Here is a 19,325-nt window from a genome sequence, read left to right on the forward strand (position 1 = left end):
TCTCTTTAAGGATAAGTGAAGCGTGATACACACGTTAAAAACAAGTTATGAGACCAAGTAAAAACAATATATCAAAGGTCTTCATAAATTATTATGTTAGACAGCATTTTTACTGGAGGCTCTAGGCCAAAATGTGCACTTTGATGTGTATTTGTTTGTGTGTGTGTGTGTGTGTGTGTGTGTGTGTGTGTGTGTGTGTGTGTGTGTGTGTGTGTGTGTGTGTGTGTGTGTGTGTGTGTGTGTGTGTGTGTGTGTGTGTGTGTGTGTGTGTGTGTGTGTGAGAGAAGAATTCACTTCCAAGTGAGGTAAACAGGAGGTAGTGTGTGTGATCTCAGTCTCAGAGCCAAACTTCTACTTTAGCGAGAGAGATAATAACAAGCAACCTCTCCCAGAACGGAGGTGGAAACAATGGGAAGGATAGGGAGGAAGGTCTTTTATCACAGCTGCGTGTGTGTGTGTGTGTGTGCGTGCGTGCGTGCGTGTGTGTGTGTGCTTATGTGTCAAAGGCATTAAGCTTTTGTGTTTTGAAACCATCCAAATTAATGAAACTGTTAATATCTATTTTAGCTGCTCTCCAGATGTTTCAGCTCAGCATCACATGACTAATCACAGACAAATTTGCAGATTTGTTCGATATGCCATGACACAACCAACAGCAAAAGGAGATGAACAGGTTCACTCTCATCTTCGCGGGCTTGCGTACATTGCACACCCACTTACATCAACTAATCAGACGCGACGACGTAAACAACATGCCAACGCCAACACAAAAAACTGTTCAGCTGCCACACCTTTCGGCAGACCTGCGCTGATTTTCCAAGTACATAATTCCTTACAGCATACACACAATCAGGCAATAGCGTAAAAAAAGTTCCACTTCTTTGATGTGAATACCAGTGGATTAATGATATTTAGAGAAGACGAGGCACCAAGAAGGGAGAGGTATTGGCAGATGAACAAAAAGGAATGTTAATAGGATGGTAGGAGAGTAAGTGTGTGAAGAAATCTGAGGGTAAGGACATTCAATGGAGATGTGAGATCAAAAAGAAGACACGAGTGAGAAAACCAAAGAATTAAAATACATGGAAGTAAGAAATGAAAACTGGGATGATAAGAAAGGAAATATTTATTTTTATGGAAAATTTTATATACAGAATCAATTCAATGTGCTTTCCAGGAGCAACAACAGCAAGAACCTGAAATCAACAGATCAAATTTAAATACAGAAATGAAATTAGACGTAAGAGTAAGACAAAAGGCAAAGTTAAAGACTGGGTGAGGAGTTACAGTGTAGAAGGTGCAGCATAAGGAACATTAATTCAAAGGCTGATGAATACATGAATGTGTTCAGTGCAGCTAAGTAGCTAAAAGCAGCTTCACCCTGTTTGGTTCTGATCCAGAGTTTCTCAAGCTGACTGTTCCTAAAGACCTCAGAGCCCTGCTGGGCGTGTATACAGGAAGGAGACCCGACACGTACTCTGGACCCATGCCACTGCGCGATTTATAAACTAGTAGAAGCACTTTGAAATCAGTTCTGTAGTTTACTGGTAACCAGTGTAGATACAGAACAGGAATGATGTGCTCGGTTCTTTTGGTTCTTGTTATGGAGGAAATAGATAAGCTAGTGTAAAAGAAGGACTCATTGGGTTTTGTCCAATGCCTGAGGGCTGCACTGTAAATGAATGGAAGCAGAGCTCTGTTTTCCAGACTTTGTTCTTAATTTTTAGGTCAGAGTTGGGGGTTCAGATGGAAGCATGGCGGCTTAAAGGGATTTTGGTGAGCACTTCAGCCGGTTCGAGAGGAAATCTGTGCTTCTCAAAGGTGTGGAGGAAGTCTGACTCTAATGGATGCCTGTTGGTTTGAGGGGGCAGTGTGCTGAAGGATGAAGCAATGCTGGAGAAGCAAATGGAAAAATGTGTCAATGGAACACAAAGACAGATCCTGTGAATAAACAGAGGTGATGACTCACCCTTTCTGGGATGGCTTTGGGAGGAGGGGTGGAGTGATGGGGGTACCAAACTACCAACAAGAATCCAAACCCACCAATGTAGGCATTCACGCGTGCACAGTCCGACTCATGTGTCGCACTCCGCTGGCCGAGCCAGGACAAGCGGCCTATTGTCCACTTTTCCCTTCTAAAGCTGCAGCTCCAGCAGGGCAGGAGTTTAGCATTTAGGGGATTTTTGGTAGGGGATTGTTCGCTGCGTGTGCGACTAGAGTAGAAAACGAGGTCTGACTATTTATGTTGCTTTGTTTCAGGAGGTAAAATTATATTTTTGACATTGTTACCTGCCTTTATTTTCTCTTGGATTTCAAACATAAACAGCAATGTAGTCCAGCAAACTCGTCCGAAACAGCATGAACAAGGGTCGTTATTGTTACTTTTACCCAACCTATGATGTGTTAAAAAGGAAACTCCGCCTTTGTTGGTTAGCATGTAGGCACATAAAGCTAGCCTGGCAAGTCATCTTACGTATGTAAAAGTAAACTCTGGCCACGACTCATAACTCTCTTTTAGAGAACATTGCAGCCAATTTTCCACAATGCTGAGTTGGCATCAGGGAGCCTTACATCTTTTAAAAGTGATCAGACTATGGTGGTAATGTGGCGCAATTGTATCCTTTTTTGAAAGGTTAGGCAATGGTGGTAAAAAGGGGTATGGGGGCGACCTCTGCGCTGCTGCAGACTTCCGTTTATCTTGTACATAACTCGCTTCTTAGAAGTGTCCGTCCTCCACAGTCCCCTTGCAGTCTCTGGTGATCTGAGCTCCAGCTCTAACAGAGAGAAGCTCCTGGAACTTCGTATCGCTCCGGTTTATCATCTCAGCTGATTCTGTTCAAAAGATGCAACATCATGCCATGTTTACTTTCATTCTCAATATAGTTTCCTGCCGGAGTCCGGCAGTAATTCCTCACGTGATCATGACACCTCCCTCTTTTGCGTCAAGGCGTAATTTGCGTTCACAAGCCCGGCGTTGCGATAATATTACTACCAATCTTGGCAGAATGAATGCCGTAAACTTCCTGCATTGTCATACCACCACAGCACGTTCATAAGACTCACCGTGGCAGCAGTATTACGCCGATTTGCTGACATGGTGTGTCTTCTAAAAAGGGATAAAGATAGAGCTCAGTCGTGTGGTGGAATCTATGATTGTCCTTCATGCTGCCTCCAATCAGAGCAACGAACAATGTGACGTATTCATGGCTATGGAAATCATTCAACTGGGTGTCGCTGATGAAGAAGCAAATACAAATAAATCTAAATACATTGCAATGCAAATTTTTCTAAATGAAGGACTTAAGTATATCTATCTACTCATGTCTCAATGTAAAGCCCAAATCTAAATTGTCCAAAGTTGATGTCAAAGCCATCTCAAACCAGCGATGTTCCTGTGCCATCGCCATTTTTGGAGTTTTTCTCTGTTGCAGCTCTGGCGCTAAGCCCGCCCAGTGTCTCTCTGCAAGCAGAGCGTTGTGATTGGCGCAACCTAAACTTGTTCGGGCCAATGGAAGACCTGCTGAGGCTATGCTGGAGTATGGAATCTTTCGCTATTGCTATGGTTTGTCTAGGTTTCTACGCTATATAAAAGCAGGAATATCATTGGTTGTTGAGCTTGCATCTTTAAAAACATTTACAGAACATTGTCTTTTCTCAATTATACATCCAATTATTTTGGTAATTCTAGTGTTTTTTTCCCACTTGTCCTCGCTGCTCTTGTCACACTAATTCTCTTCCACCTTCTGATCTTCTTCACGAATCATAAGACAACACACCTGACTTGTCAGCAGCAGCTTTGTGGTGTACAAACAGATTCTCAGCATGCTTTTTAAATTTGGTTGCTCAACAATCTCTGTTCTAGTTCTGCTTTCCTTCTTTGGTGCGTCAGACCACTGCTTTTCATGCAAACCCTAAATTTGCTGCAGAGTTAGTTGTCATTTATGATTTGGCAAGGTGCATAACTTTCTCATATCAACTAAAGTCACCTTTCAAGACCAGGAAATCAATAAACTAAACATGTATGAAGCTCTGCGTGATTGTGAGATGGACAATCATGATAAAGGCTGAGCAGATCAACCTAAATACAGTATGACCTGATGGGAGTGCCAACGCCTTCTCGACCCTCGTCCGTCTGCTTCCAATCTTCCCTGTCAATTTATGACAAAAGCTAAAAAGTCATGTTTTAGCTGAACACACTATGAGAAATGGGTTGCATCCAACAATACGGGTGTTTGTTTTTATTTTTATATAACACCTGTTGAAATTTCTTCATGGCAGTGAGCACACTTATAAAAGGTTGGCTCATTCTGTCATTTCTGCTGGACTTGGGTACAGTCCGCTCAGCGAATCGTAGCAAGTGCATGGCGTGGGAAGATTTGTTTAAGAAAAAATTGCTGCACAAAAAAAAAAGATTAGCCATTTCTGGCTGAAGAAAGCTACAGCTTCATCCTGGAAAGTTTGTGGTGAATTTCAAATAGCTGATCTGATCAGGCTGCAGAAGTCAGCTGATAATCACCTGCCGGCCTATAATTAATGGATAAAAACTAAATCCTGAATCAGTATGGATCGTTTCATCTACTGCAGGTGATTTCCACCTAAAGTGCTGACAGTTCCGTATTAAAAGAGAAAAAAACACCAAATATGTCATAAAGCTCATCTCTTCCTGTTGCAAAGGGGATGTTTTTACTTCTCCTTCAAGCCTGCCCTTGTCTGCTTGTGTTTTTCGAAGTTTTCTCTTTGGTCTTTTGCTGGAGGCAGGGCATTTGGGGAGGGGGTTGAAAATGGCCAACGCTATATGGACTAAACATTGAATAGCAGCTTATTGGGGCAAGAAAACACAAGTTGAGAGTCATCGACTACTTGCGGGGGGGGGGGCAGGTCCTTCCTGTGTAATACATGTGCATTCCCATGGGTGAACATCTGGATGAAGCTGTTTCTCAAACTTTAAACACAAGTTTTTATGTCCCACTGTGCAAAATGTGCCACAAACTCAACCGAATGTGTGTAAGAAATATGGAGATGTTAGCGTTCTTCTTCAGGTTTTGAAACACATACACTTGTCTTTGATAATAATTATAGGTTAGGGGGGCCCTGTGGGGGGTACTCGGGGAGTATGGGGTACCAGGCTTTCTGATACAGGCTGTTAGGTCCCTGTATGACCGGTGTCAGAGCTTGGTCCGCATAGCTGGCAGTAAGTCGGGCTCGTTCCCAGTGAGAGTTGGACTCTGCCAAGGCTGCCCTTTGTCACCGATTCTGTTCATAACCTTTATGGACAGGATTTCTAGGCGCAGCCAAGGTGTGGAGGGCATCCGTTTTGGTGGCCTGAGGATCAGGTCTCTACTTTTTGCAGATGATGTGGTCCTGTTGGCTTCATCAGAACGTGATCTTCAGCTTTCGCTGGTGCGGTTCGCAGCCGAGTGTGAAGCAGCTGGGATTAGAATCAGTTCCTCTAAATCTGAGACCATGGTCTTGATTCAGAAAAGGGTAGAATGCCTTCTCCGGGTCAGGGATGAGGTCCTGCCCCAAGTGGAGGAGTTTAAGTATCTCGGGGTCTTGTTCATGAGTGATAGAAAACTGGAGCGTGAGATCGATAGGTGGATTGGTGCTGCATCTGCAGTCATGCGGGCGTTGTACCGGTCTGTCGTGGTGAAGAGAGAGCCGAGTCAGAAGGCGAAGCTCTCGATTTACCGGTCTATCTACTTTCCTACCCTCACCTATGGTCACGAGCTTTGGGTAGTGACCGAAAGAACGAGATCGCGGATACAAGCGGCCGAAATGAGTTTTCTCCGAAGAGTGGCTGGGCTCCCCCTTAGAGATAGGGTGAGAAGCTCGGTCATTCGGAAGGAGCTCGGAGTAGACCTGCTGCTCCTCCACATCGAGAGGAGCCAGTTGAAGTGGCTCGGGCATCTGGTCAGGATGCCTCCTGCGACGCCTCCCTGGTGAGGTTTTCCGGGCACATCCGACCGGGAGGAGACCTAAAGGTAGACCCAGGAAACGTTGGAGGGACTATGTCTCTCACCTGGCCAGGGAACGCCTCGGGATTCCCCGGGAGGAGCTGGCCCAAGTGGCTGGGGAGAGGGCCTCTCGCCTTAGACTACTGCCCCTGCAACCCGACTACAGATAAGTGGATGAAAATAAGCAGATGAAAATGAATGAATGAATGAATGAATGAATGAATGAATGAATGAATGAATGAATGAATGAATGAATGGATGGATGGATGGATGGATGTTGATCTGTTTGTAACTAACAGGTATTGGCTAGCTGTGATCACACCAGACCCATTTTATTGCAGACACCTGGCTGCATAATGCTTTTATTAGACAATACATTGATGTGCTAATGCCATTCCCATAAGGGCAGAGGTGCAACACTCATCCCAAAGGAAGGATTTGTTTTTACCTAGGATGGTTGTAAAACTTTAATTTCATCTTTCAGAGTCTAATCCACATATGTCAGAGTCAAAGCCCGCGGGCCAGATGCGGCTCGCGGAGCATTTTTATGTGGCCTGCGAGATAAATATCAAAAATATATTAAAACTGGCCGGCTGGCCGATTTTACCGCAAAGACTACAACTCCCATGATGCTTTGCGGCGCCAGCGCGGAGCAGACGCGCCCCCTCCTTTGTGTTTTTTCAGCGCCGAGGCAATCGGTGTAGTTGGGTGTCTGCAGCTCCGCTGTGTCGGACCAACTACACTCCTTTCACTCAGCGCTGAGTTCACTCAGCTGTTTTCTGACGTTGAAGCCCAGAAACGGAGATTCTAGACGCTCAGTAATGTGTTCACGACTTAAAGAGAAAGTTTTCAAACTAACTTCCAGACAGAGCTGATATAACTCCAGCGAGCAGCGACACGCTCAAACCAGCATGGCTCTGTGGCTGCTGTCGTGTTTCCTCCCCGACACACAACAACGTGGTCAAGCTGCTCAGACATGTTCATCAGCACAAACCTATGTGAGCACCTGTTGTCATCTAATGTTGTCATTATTATGATGAAGATGAACAAAACAACAGGAGTCTCCTCCTCAGCTCAGATCAACCCCATGATGCAGGTATCTTCCTGGAACAGGTGAGCATCACAGTAAACCAGTGGAGCAAACTGAGCTTTAAATATGTTGGTTTTATGCTCTTTTTCTGCTCCAAAACATGAAAGTTAACAGGTGAGATGTTGCATTTTCATTTAAGATAAAATCATATTTTTATTTTGTTGTTGGCCCGTGAGCAAAGATTTAACCTACAGTAAACAGGAAGTGGAAAGGCTGCAGATAGATGAATAGAATAGAAAATCCCTTTATTGTTCCTCAGTGGGGAAAGCTAGACATCACAGCAGTGATGACACTTATTACAGGAGAAAAAAGGAGAATAAAAATATGAAAAATGAATAAACAAGAAAACATAAATCCTGAATAGATTTTAAAAATGCTGAATACACCACAAGTAATGAATACCACTGATGTGTTTTATTTGTAACTGACTTGCTCGTGTGTAATTAGGTTATTCCACATTCAGTGTTAATGCAGAAATAAGTTTGTTTCCAAATTTAAAGGTTCAAAATTGCATATATGTTGATAAAGAAAATGTGCAAATTTACCGTCACTTTTTCAAAAAATATTAAGTTTGGCCCTCGACTCCATCCCAGAGTTTCATTTCGGCCCCTTGTGAGTTTGAGTTTGACACCCCTGGTCTAGTAGATTGGTTACTGTTAGACAGTTAAAGGGGAACTAGGCAGTTTTGGCTCGCTTTCAGCACCCCCTAATGTACGTTTGTAGAACCAAATCAAAACATGTCTCGTCGCTGTGCGTTTGTCTTTTTAATACCTTAATCTAACAGCTGAAACTTCTCCCCAGCCTTCATTGGTGTCTACAGGAGTGATTCATCACTAAATTAAACAAATCAGCTGTGTTCATGATTTAAAACATGCATGAAATGTGCTGGAAGCAGACTGCAGCACCAAGTACGTCAGCTCAAAAGAGCGGCCCGCCAATCTGAAGTTGCAAGTGGAATATTCTGGCCACGTGGGCCATAGGGGCTGGGTGGCATTTCATTAACCCTGTAAAAAGTCATTTTAGAACATGCTGGTTCAAGAAAATTATTTGGTAATGCTTCTTTTTACAGTCCCCTAATTACTAAGTACTTACTTGGTGATTACATAGTAAGTTAAAGTATACTATTGTGTAATTAAAGTGTATAATTATAATAAAGTGTAATTATTGTGTAGAGCAGTATACACTGGGAATGATTAAGAAAATAAAAACTAGAATTGAACCTGAGCTACATGGTAATAACCGTTTAAGTACTCAGAAACAATATTACACTTTCACTTACTACCATGTAAGTACTTTGTAAATAGGGGACTGTAAAAGGAAGCATTACCAATGATTTGAAAGTACGAAAAAATGGCTAAGTGTCCCTTTAAGCTCAGAGCACGAGTAATACCGATCCCTGGTCAGTTTTGTTTTTAAATCCTGTTCATAAGGATAATGAAATATAAAAGTATCTAAAATAAACACTCAGATTGTCTCCATAAATCAGCTAGTGACCTTTTTTCCCCAAAATATTTGCATCGGAATCAGTCCCTGAAAAATCCTGATCGGTCTATTCTGTCTTTTTTAACACACCCATTTTCAACTGTCTTACCTTTGTGTCAACTATGGAGCAGGCGATTTGCTTGATGTAAGCCAGATCAGCAGCCTGGGGCAGCAGGACGGACTCCCTGGTCAGACCGATCTGGATGATGAAGGACACACCTGCTGGAGTGGGGGTCATGGAGGGGACCACAGTCCCACCGGGACACTGCCCCAATGCCAGGTCAATCATTGGAAAGCCACCATGAGGAGATATGGGAGGCATGGATAATGGGCTCTCCTGTGGCATCGTTGCTGGGTCGGGCGACGAGACGCCTCCGTGGGGGAAGATGACCTGGGACATCAGTCCTGGGGTCACACAGCTGCTAGCATTTGCCATTAGGAGTCTGTGGGCTCTGGGCTGCCTGGAGCTCAGCAGTGACAAACACACGCCCAGGTGTGGTGTAAAGTTCTCAGAAAAGCCACACTCATTCAAACTGTTCTTGTTAAACAAAGGAATTGTGGAAACACACACTCAGCAGACAACCTCCATCCTTCTGAGTCCTTGATCCCCCTCCTGTCCGTAGATTAGGGAAGAAATCCTTATCCAGGAAGTAATGTTTTTATTTCCTCTCTGTCACTTCTTTCTCGTCTGACTCCTGTTGTTGTCCAGGCATGACAAGCAGGAGCAACGTGTGTGTGTGTGTGTGTGGTGTGTGTGTGTGTGTGTGTGTGTGTGTGCGTGTGCGTGTGAGAGAGAGAGTGAGGGACACTCAAGCCTCAAAGTTACACCGAGGCAGAGAGAGAGAGAGAGAGAGAGAGTCACCCTCCTGCTGCTGTTCCACCTTCCTGCCCTCCTTCAGCTGGTTTGGTGAAAGATGTTGGTCTGCAGAGTAGAAAGTCCAAACTTGGTGGTGAAAGTCTCAGTCGCGGCTGAGAGCTGGGGAATAAAAACAACAATGCCAAACTTTGTTGTGATCTGCTCCAGGGCTGAGTGACAAAATGGCCTCCTTAAACAGGAAACCATGAGAATGACGGAGACAAAGTGTCTGCACTCCTTTTACAATCCTAACCCTGTTTCAGTTTCAACCCCAGTGCAGTCTCTTTTTTCTGTGAAAGAGCAGAGAGAGAGAGAGAGAGAGAGAGAGAGAGAGAGAGAGAGAGAGAGAGAGAGAGAGAGAGAGAGAGAGAGAGAGAGGGATGTCTGATCTGAGGTTACCTCCCCCATACCCTCCCCCCTGCCCTCCCATCTGTGATCTTACCACAACCAAGGAGGAAGTGAGATGATTGACACATCCTGAAGCCAATTGCTTTTCACTAAGGACTGCCTCTTTGGCTCCCTACTCCCAGGTTTTCCTCCCTTTCCTCCCCCTCTCCTCCTTCCTTGGTAAAGGGTTGTTTGACTTGTTGGCTCCCTCCCTCTGCCCTCTGAGGAGGTCAGCGTAGATCCTCTTACGCAGCCTGAGGGGGCAGCTCCCCACTCACAAACACTCCCATCACTGCCTAAATTCACTTTGCCATTTGTGTCCCTCAATAGAAACACAAATGTTTCCCTTTATTCCTTCCATTACACGTTTTTTTCATAATAAAACTGACCTCAGTGCAGAACCACACCTAATATAGATGTTTAAAACCTAACTGAACATTCAAAGGCTGAGAAAGGAAAAAAAAGTAGGACAACAAGAAGTCAAAACAGAGGTGTGGTGTCTGTGGTGATCATATCTACCACAGAGAGAAGCTTTCTGCAACATCAGATGCTAAAATTTCATATTCTTGTTTATAATCTCGTTTTTCTTCTAATGTGAGCCCTTCAAGGTCACATTTTATTTTCAATTTCATTTAAGCAATTAAAAAATAGACAACTGTTAATTGTGTGTCAAAAATGCCTCAAACGCCCAGCAGCTGCAAATACATCCACTAGAGGACGCTGTTTCTTTAAAACGTAAATGGAGTATCAGTAATTGTCCATGGGACAGCAGTAGCTCAGGAGGTAGAGCGGGTCTACTCGAGCGGGTTGGCCAGTAATCGGAAGGTTGCGGGTTCGATTCTGACTCTGAGAATGCTGCTGTTGTTAGGGCAGCCTGCTTGCCTGCTGCTGGTCGGAGGGACCGGTGGCGCCAGCGTTCAGCAGGCCTCGCCTCTGTCACTGCATCCCAGGGCAGCTGTGGCTAAAACGTAGTTCATCTCCACCAGCATGTGAATGTGTGTGTGACTGACTGTGTTGTGAAGCGCCTTGGGGGTTATAGAACCCTTAGAAGGTGCTTCACAAATACAGGATATTTACCATTTAGTCTCATTTCATTTAGTGAATTTTACATGTGTAGATAAGAGATATCAATAAAATATGATGGTAACTCTACAATAAGGGTCCCTTTATTACTACTAAGCATTAATAAACTATTAAATAAAGTATCAATGACCATATTGTGTAATGCATTACTAAGCACACACACCCGTGTGCGTCAGTTTTTCTCCTTTCAAACAAAGGAAGGAGGTACGTACTCCAAAGGAGGGTGCTGTTTACCATCAGTGAGTGTGGGGGTGCCGTGTCTCCTGCGAACTAATGCTGCAGTGCCTACAATTGTAATTTGACGACGGCCGACAAAAAGCTCCAGATTTTACCACAGGATGTCATTTTTACGTCCTTTCCACATATTGCCTCTTTAATAAAGCAACCCTTTGTTTATTAATGCTTGATGATGCAATAACATTAATAAAGGAATAAAGTGTTAACAAAATTTTTTTTTTTTCTTTTCCAACCTTCACCCATGCATTGACCGTAAAAAAAAGATTGCAGATTCAAGTGGCTGAAGTTGGTTTTCTCTGCAGGGTGTCTGGGCTCTCTTTTAGAGATAGGGTCATCCGGGAGGGGCTTGTAGTAGATCTGCTGCTCTTCCACACTGGGTACGCCTTGGGATTCCCCCAGAGGAGCTGGCCCAAGTGGCTGGAGAGAGGGAAGTCTGGGCCTCCCTGCATATGTTACTACAACTGTTAGACTTGTGCAGGGTGGGTGCTTTGAATGCCCAGAAATCTTATATGTACATCTCACCCTCTGTGGGTGGTCTCATCTTGCCAAGCCCGGGTCCTCTACCAGAGGCCTGGGAGCTTGAGGGTTCTGTGCAGAATCTTAGCTGTTACTAGAGCTGCACTTTTTTGTATCTGCTTTAGCCACTCCTCCAATTTGGGGGTCACTACCCCGAGTGCCCCGATGACCACGGGCACCACCGATGTCTTCACTCTCCAGGCTTTCTCAAGTTCTTCTTTGAGGCCCTGGTAATTCTCTAGTTTCCCGTGTTTCTTTTTCCTGATGTTACCATCACTTGATATTGCCACATCAACCACAACAGCTGTCCTCTGTTGTTTGTCCACCACCACAATGTCCAGTTGGTTCACCATCACCATTTTGTCATTCTGGATCTGGAAGTCCCACAGGAGCTTGTCTCTCTCGTTCTCTACCACCTTAGGGGGTGTTAATCATGTTGAGCTCGGGCTTCTACTCCATACTCTGCATAGATGTTTCTTTACACGATGCCAGCCACTTGGATGTGGCGTTCCATGTATGCTTTCCCTGCCAGCATCCTATATCCTGCAGGTATGTGGTGGATAGCCTACACCTTGGGTCTTGTCTGGTGTAGGTCTTGGCCTCTGTTGCTCTGGTGTTCAGGGCCTGTTCCTGTGCAGCCATGATGAGTGCCTCTGTGCTGTCCTTCAGACCAGCTCTTCCTAGCCATTGGATTTCTTGACACCAGTCACATCAGTTATCTGTCTGTGGTACATCTCATGTAGGGGTTTCTCCTCCCACAATGGTATTTCCAGCATCTCCTCCTCTGTTCACCATTGTCTGAGACATTCACTGAGCACATTATCTGTTGGGGCCTTGTCCTAGATTATGGATCTTGGATGTTTCATCCTGGACAGTGGCTCTCACGGTCACTGGTCCTCAACCTCCTTCTTAGTGTACAGTCTCAGGGTGCTGGATTTGGGATGGAACCATCGACATATAAACATTGGACAATGGGTTTCCATGGGCTCCAATAACACGTTTTTGAGGCTAAATAGGAGGTGGCCACCACCGCCATTTTGACTGTGTCACAGGTTCCATCAAGCCCAGACAATTCCACAAAAGGGAAGAGAGGTGGAGCTGAGGGTGTGGCTGTAAGGCTGGGATCAACTGATGACACCCGGTCAAACTAGCTACAAGTTAACCTGAAGCTAACCCAAAGGTAACGCGGAGGTGGGAGCTAAGCTAACGGAGGTAGCAACCTAGCTACAACCGGAGTTAACTGTGCACAACACCAAAGCTTCTGAGTCAGAGATACGCCGGGCTGACCGCTGGGTAAAACCGGGTGGAACACAGAGGTCTCCCGAAAGCTGCTGAAAGCCGGCAGCCCGCGCAGCAAACAGAAGCCGCGATCAGACAGAGATGCGCCGAGCTGCGGGGAGGGGAGAAACGGGTGGAAAACATCGGTCTCCCGAGAGCTCCACAAGCCGATAGTCGGAACCCAGCTCCACCAACATGTATATTTTGTAGAGAAATAGAGTGATGTAACGATCAAGAGTTGTATTTTAATATACTGTAAGTAGATCTAGTTTTTATAATCAGAAGAATAGGTTGTTTTTATCATCAGGGAGTTCATTTAACACTCTGTATTGACCTTGAGACAAGAAAAGAGAGAGTTGGGATCGTTTAAGAATTTTATTATGAATTCTACAATCTATCAGGACTAACTCTGTGTTGTTTGGAAATGAATGTGATGTTCGATGTGTGTGTGTGTGTGTGTGTGTGTGTGTGTGTGTGTGTGTGTGTGTGTGTGTGTGTGTGTGTGTGTGTGTGTGTGTGTGTGTGTGTGTGTGTGTGTGTGTGTGTGTGTGTGTGTGTGTGTGTGTGTGTGTGTGTGTGGTTGGTTCAGACTCCTTAGGCTGACGTCATTGAATCTGGTAGTCTTTGTTATGACTAGATATCACGAGGCTTATAAAGTGATGACATGAGCTGCTATTTTGCCGTGTACGTACCCAGTGGGGGCCTCCCAGGTAGATCAGGAAATGCCAGGTCTGAAGACCTCGGATGTGCGCTGGAGCTGGTCGAAACAGCGATCGCAGCGTTTCAAAGCCCGTCTGAAGGGTCGACCCAGGTAACAATCGGCAGCGTCAGCAGGTGCTCTTATTTTGAAAGGATGTCGTCTGGTTGTTAAACGACGAAAATCTCCAACTTCACAGTTCTTAGTTTAAAGAAGAAAACACATCTGGCCAGGCTGTGCTTCTCTTTGGGATGACGGTGAAACCCCGTAGGACTTCCAACTGAACAGAACTGAAGTCAAAATGGAACTGAGCTTAAAATGGCATTGCCTTGTTTTATATCTCTGAATTGTTGATAAGTTTTAGTAAAGCGGATTGGACACTTTAAGTCAACAAGCCAGATTCTCTTGCGGCAGCCGAAAGCTCTGATTGGTTGGAACAATGTGTCATGCGTTTCTATGGAGATGAGGGTCAGTCTGTCTGTGCAGTAGTCCTGTTTTCATTAAACACATAAATCATGACATCTTTATTCCACAGATCATTCACTTGATTATTATTGATCAACATCTGTTTCGAATAGCTTTAATCACAAATTAAGTACTTTGATTATTGAAAAGTGTTCTTCTCCTTCTGGCTCTCCTCCTGGAATGTAAACAGTCTGAGGAACACCCGACCTTAGCGTTTTCTACACGGGTGTTACTGTGTACAGGGGCAGCTGTGTGGAGCTGAAAATATTGAACTTCATAACGTTACAATTTCAACCCATTTTCTAAAGTGCAGCATTATGTTAAATAAACTGGGTTTTACCCTATTACATTTAAATTTCATGGTTGAACAGTACATGTTAAAATCTAAGCTCAGCTCGGCAGTGACCTAAAATACATAAATATAAATTTACTTACCGAAAAAAATGAAGTGGAGACTCCTTGGACGCTCTAGTAGTGCAATTAATGCCACAGCAAGTAATTTTGTCCAACAATTGCACAAATAATATCCAAAAAGGAATACACAAACACAGAGACTCAAAATCCCAGAAGTTTCCAAGCCAGACCGAGGCTCTACTGAGGCCTTTCCACGGAGCTAGCTCTGCGGTCACGTGGGTCTGATGCTCATTAATTATACAGAATTTTAGGCTTTTAATACACTTAAACAGAAGAGTGAGAAAAAACTCACCCCCCTCAGAGTTGTCATGAGTGTAAACTAGATCATTTAAACCAAAAACATGGTTTGGTACCAGGCTGTAAACATGTTTATTTCTGCTGTGAAATTGGTATTTTTAACATGGGAGTGAATGAGGATTTGCTCGCTACTGACACCAGCCCCCAGCGGATGAGGGTGGAACTGCAATTTTTGGTTCTTCCGGGTTGGGCTCAATTTTTGAGCCGCATTGTGGGGGCTTGGTAAGAACATGCCAATGTTCACTCTGGTTTCATCTCTGCTTCGCTTCCAAAGACATTACTCTCTTACTTTTACTTCCGGGCTCTGCTACGGTGCAAAAAGAAAATGCAAACTGCGTCTTTTTCTTCTTCTTGTGCTTTTTATTGATGATATGCAAACTGAAAATGCTAATCGTTAGCATTACAGCTAACAATCATAATGCAGGTAAAGAGCTCCCTCTATAAGCCACCTACCTGCTTCACAAAACTGTCAAGTGTGATGTTTGGCCTGCAGAGTGCAGAATGATGTCAAATATAAAACATGTCAACTTTCTAACCCAGCAATCTCTCAGATCATTGTTAATGATCTAGCTTAAAGAGCAACTCACCCCCAAATCAACCTTTTGTTTTGCTGATAAATTACATAAAGCTGGGCGGACACTGTGTGACTTTTTCACTCGTAGCACTCAGTGTCAGCTCAAACTGTACGACTTCCTCGCAGGGCAGATCTCACAAGTCATGTGCTCACACTCTACGACCCAGTTCTCGGATGCGACCTGACTGCTCACACTGTACGTCTGGTAGCAACACGTCGGACCTAAAAATATGCTAAAAATAGCAGTTTTTACACAACACGTCAGACTTTTTTGTGTTGTTTTGCCTGTTGTCCTTCGGGAGTGCTGCAGGAGGACACACTGGGATTTATGGGGGTTGGATGAGGAAAACGAAATAAAAAAAAGTAAATCTGTGTTTTGTGATCAGTTTAATTTGACATAAACATGACAAACACGCTTTCTTGACAATCCTTGTCACTGTGTGTAAAAAAATGTTTAGAAATGAAAACGAACAACACGTGTTATTAGGGAAATAGCGGGTGAGCAGTGTTGATGCATGAATGCGCATGCGCTGTGAGCGGTTCTGGTACTTTTTGGGTTGCAGCCGCTCGCTGCGCCGCCTCAACCCTCACGAGGAACGAGCAAAATATCAAACACTCCAGAAGTCCGTGCGAGCTCACAATTGCTGATCGGTAGCTGGTCACGTGGTGTCAATCGGCTCTCGTAACCTCCTGTATACTACACGATGCTCAGCACAAAACTCGCCCCGATCTTGTGGATTCTCGCATGAGTGGAAAATCGGCTCAAAAAAGTGAAAAAGTCACACAGTGTCCACCCAGTTTTAGTAAAGTTAAAGTTAAAGTGCCATTAGTTGTCACACACACTGGTGTGTGTGCGAAATTTGTTCTCCGCATTTGACCCATCCCCTGGGGGAGCAGTGAGCTGCAGACACAGCCGCGCTCGGGAACCATTTGGTGGTTTAACCCCCCAATCCAACTCCTTAATGCTGAGTGTCAAGCAGGGAGGCATTGGGTCCCATTTTTTCAAAGTCTTTGGTATGACCCGACCAGGAATCGAATCCTGATCTCCCAGTCTCAGGGCGGACACTCTACCACTAGGCTACTGAGCAGTAGGTTGCGTTTTAGCTCATTTGGGATTTGTGGCGTCAGTTGAGGTATTATTTCAGCCTTTCCAATGTTAATCAGCTGCTCCCGATTGTAAACCAGCTTGTTGCCATGGTTACGCATCATAACAAATGCTCAAAAAGTGAAAAAATACCCCTAAAAATCCTCTAAGCTTCACAGCACCAGAAACAGAAAAGTAAAATGTCCAAAAAAAAACAGTTTTTCTTGAGAAACTAGAAAAAAATGTCCCAAAAAAAGGCAAAACTTGCATATAGTCAACAGAGCTACTCCAACATGCAGCCACCCAGAGCAGCGCAGTTCTGGAACAACCCTGCTGTAACTTTTGTTAACAACGAGCTAATTAAACCATAAAGTAATAAAATCCACACTGTTGGATAAAAGATATTATTTCTTAGACAGGTCACCATCAGTCTGTGATTTTGTAGCCTCCTTCAGCTTCCTCAAACTACTGGATGAAACCCACCATGCATGGCTAGCAGTGTCCGTGTCTTAATGTCTGTGGTCTGCATTTCTTCCTTTGGTCAGCTTATTATTCATGCAGGATATCTGATTACTGGCAGGGCGTAGCTGTTTATTGCCCACATCTTGTTCTTGCTGTTGAGCTGACTTAGGACTTGACTTACTAGTTGTAGGTATTTGGCTGTGGCTCTTTTCCTTGCGGCCTCGTTGAGGTTGCCATTTGCTTGTGGGATACTGTTGTTGGTTTTGGATCCGCAGGGTCCGGTCCGTCGCTGGCAGCAGTTTGGGAGGACCTTCGGTTCAGCTCGGTTCTTTTGTCCACAGGGGAGGAACGTAGAGAAAAACACTCAAATCTTATAACTATTACAAATTAAATAAAGAGGAAAAAAGACTGAGTTGGTGGCTTCAATTTTACGTAGATTTTTAAGAAAAAAAAAACAGATCTGGCCTCTCTGAATGCTATTCAAAGAGTAACCCGAGCCTAGATCAGTACATGTCCATATATAGGATCAAAATGTTGAGTTTCATTTTGAAAGAAATTACAGGAAATAGTAAATTTTGTAATTTTCAGGGTATTTTTTCCTCTCCTCCTTGATATTATTTTTTCAAAGAGGATGAAAATATAGATTATTTATCGATTTATTGAGACAGGGAGGCTAAATGTATTAAGATCATAATTGTGTTATAGCCCAATAAAGACATTGTAAAGAGTTTTGCTAACACTAAAAGGCCAGTGGGTTTTATTTTGAAATAAGTCACGGGGGGGGGGTTTAAACTAAGTACCCTAAATATTGTAAGTTAAAAATGTGATGTATTTTTCTTACCTTATCCATCTAATTACTTCTGCTTGGTATTAAACGTCCCATAAGGAAAAAAAATAACGATTAGATTTTTTTCCAGCTCCTTTGAGATAAGGCTAAAATGAGTTTTAAATTGTTTAACAGAACCATAATGCAGTTATAGCATCCCTCTTTTCGTTCCAAATAAACCTCGTGTGTGTGTCATCGACATATGGTGTGTATGTGTGTGTGTGTGTGAACAAAGACAACCTAGTTCCATCTGAACAAATCATCAAACATCAGGAAAATTATCATAAAGAGACAACAAGCAAAATCAAGTTTTGTCTGACATTTTTCATGCAGCTTTTATCATGATTATAGTGAAATAAAAATACATACACTTTGAAAGGAAATAATTTAGGGAAATATGTGATTTCATCATAATTAATGCCAAACAGAACTTTCTCTTAATAAAAAGCCATAAATGGATAAAAGAAGTACACATTGTAGTAGTTTGCATTTTAATTATATCCCTTATTTTACTCTCTGAATATTTGTATAGTTCAACCGGTGATGTTTGGGAATGGTGAAAAAAGATGCATCTCTCAGGTGTGAATAAATAAAACAGCTAAACCGTAAGGTCTTAAGTATTACCATAGACTGTACATTATTACCATAGACTGTACATACCTAAACTTTACTCGTTCTTTACTCTAGTCTGTTTTAGCTCATCTACTCTTATTCATATTTCATAACGGCAATTTACGTTTCTTGTTTCACATCCAAAAAAGACAGAAAGTCACTGTACAAAATCTTTATTTTCTTGATCTTTTCTTCCTTAATGACATACACAAGTGACCCGTAAACAAAGCAAAAAAATCATTTAATACAAGCCAGAATGCAGTTCAAAAATATATAAGACAAATTAATCCAAAAGCAGGTCTCTTATCCCTTGTAGTTAGAGGAAATAGTTTGAATACAGCTTTATATGATGTACAAAATATCACACAGTGATAAATTGCTAATAAAAAAATAAAAACACAAAGAAATGAGAGTCCTTTACCTTGGCCTCTGACTGGTAACAGATTATTTTTATTTTGTTTTTATTGTTTTTCATGTTTTTAACCGTTTTGCTTTTTTTTAAAACATGTTTTACATTGTCATCATTCACAAGTTTGTTCTATGCCTAGCAAGGAAGAATGATTCACTTATGGTACTACGATATTCTTAAATCTCATTAATTATATTGGTAATTAAAGAAAAGCGATGCAAGAAAATAAACAAGGAAATGAGAGACATTTACAGCACGTAATGGCAACGCTACTCATCATTTACAAATCACGGTTTGGATTTCTTTTCTTGATGCCTCACACTGATTTGTCTTTTTTCAATTTCTTTTTTTTTTCTCAGCGAGGGAACGTGTTAGTTCATAGTGGAGAGAAAAAATAAGCATCAGCTCGTTTCAAACTATTAATGTTTAAAAGGATTTTTCGGCCAATTCCTGGTGTTTCTGTGTAAAAATGATAAATAATGACCATCCTACCGAGTCTAGACTCCAGCAGTTCAAGCAGTAGGGTTCACAGGATTGATATGCTAACAGCTAGTCCAAAACCAAAACTGATAGCTGTCATTTTCAAACTGTTCCTGTCATTC

General features: G+C 43.1%; 1 protein-coding gene across 2 annotated transcripts in view; it reads right to left on the minus strand.

Moving 5' to 3' along the window:
* prkd2 (protein kinase D2) overlaps positions 1-9,671 on the minus strand; it is a 53,679-nt gene extending 44,008 nt beyond the window's left edge. For both annotated transcript variants that reach the window (XM_070543527.1, XM_015951482.3), the window contains exon 1: positions 8,636-9,671. In XM_070543527.1, the coding sequence (XP_070399628.1) occupies positions 8,636-8,962 (327 nt within the window). In that variant the 5' untranslated portion in view covers positions 8,963-9,671. The remainder of the gene's footprint in view (positions 1-8,635) is intronic.
* Between the last annotated feature and the right edge of the window lie 9,654 nt (positions 9,672-19,325).

The sequence above is a fragment of the Nothobranchius furzeri genome, chromosome 13, assembly GCF_043380555.1.
Source record: "Nothobranchius furzeri strain GRZ-AD chromosome 13, NfurGRZ-RIMD1, whole genome shotgun sequence".
Lineage (NCBI taxonomy): Eukaryota > Metazoa > Chordata > Actinopteri > Cyprinodontiformes > Nothobranchiidae > Nothobranchius > Nothobranchius furzeri.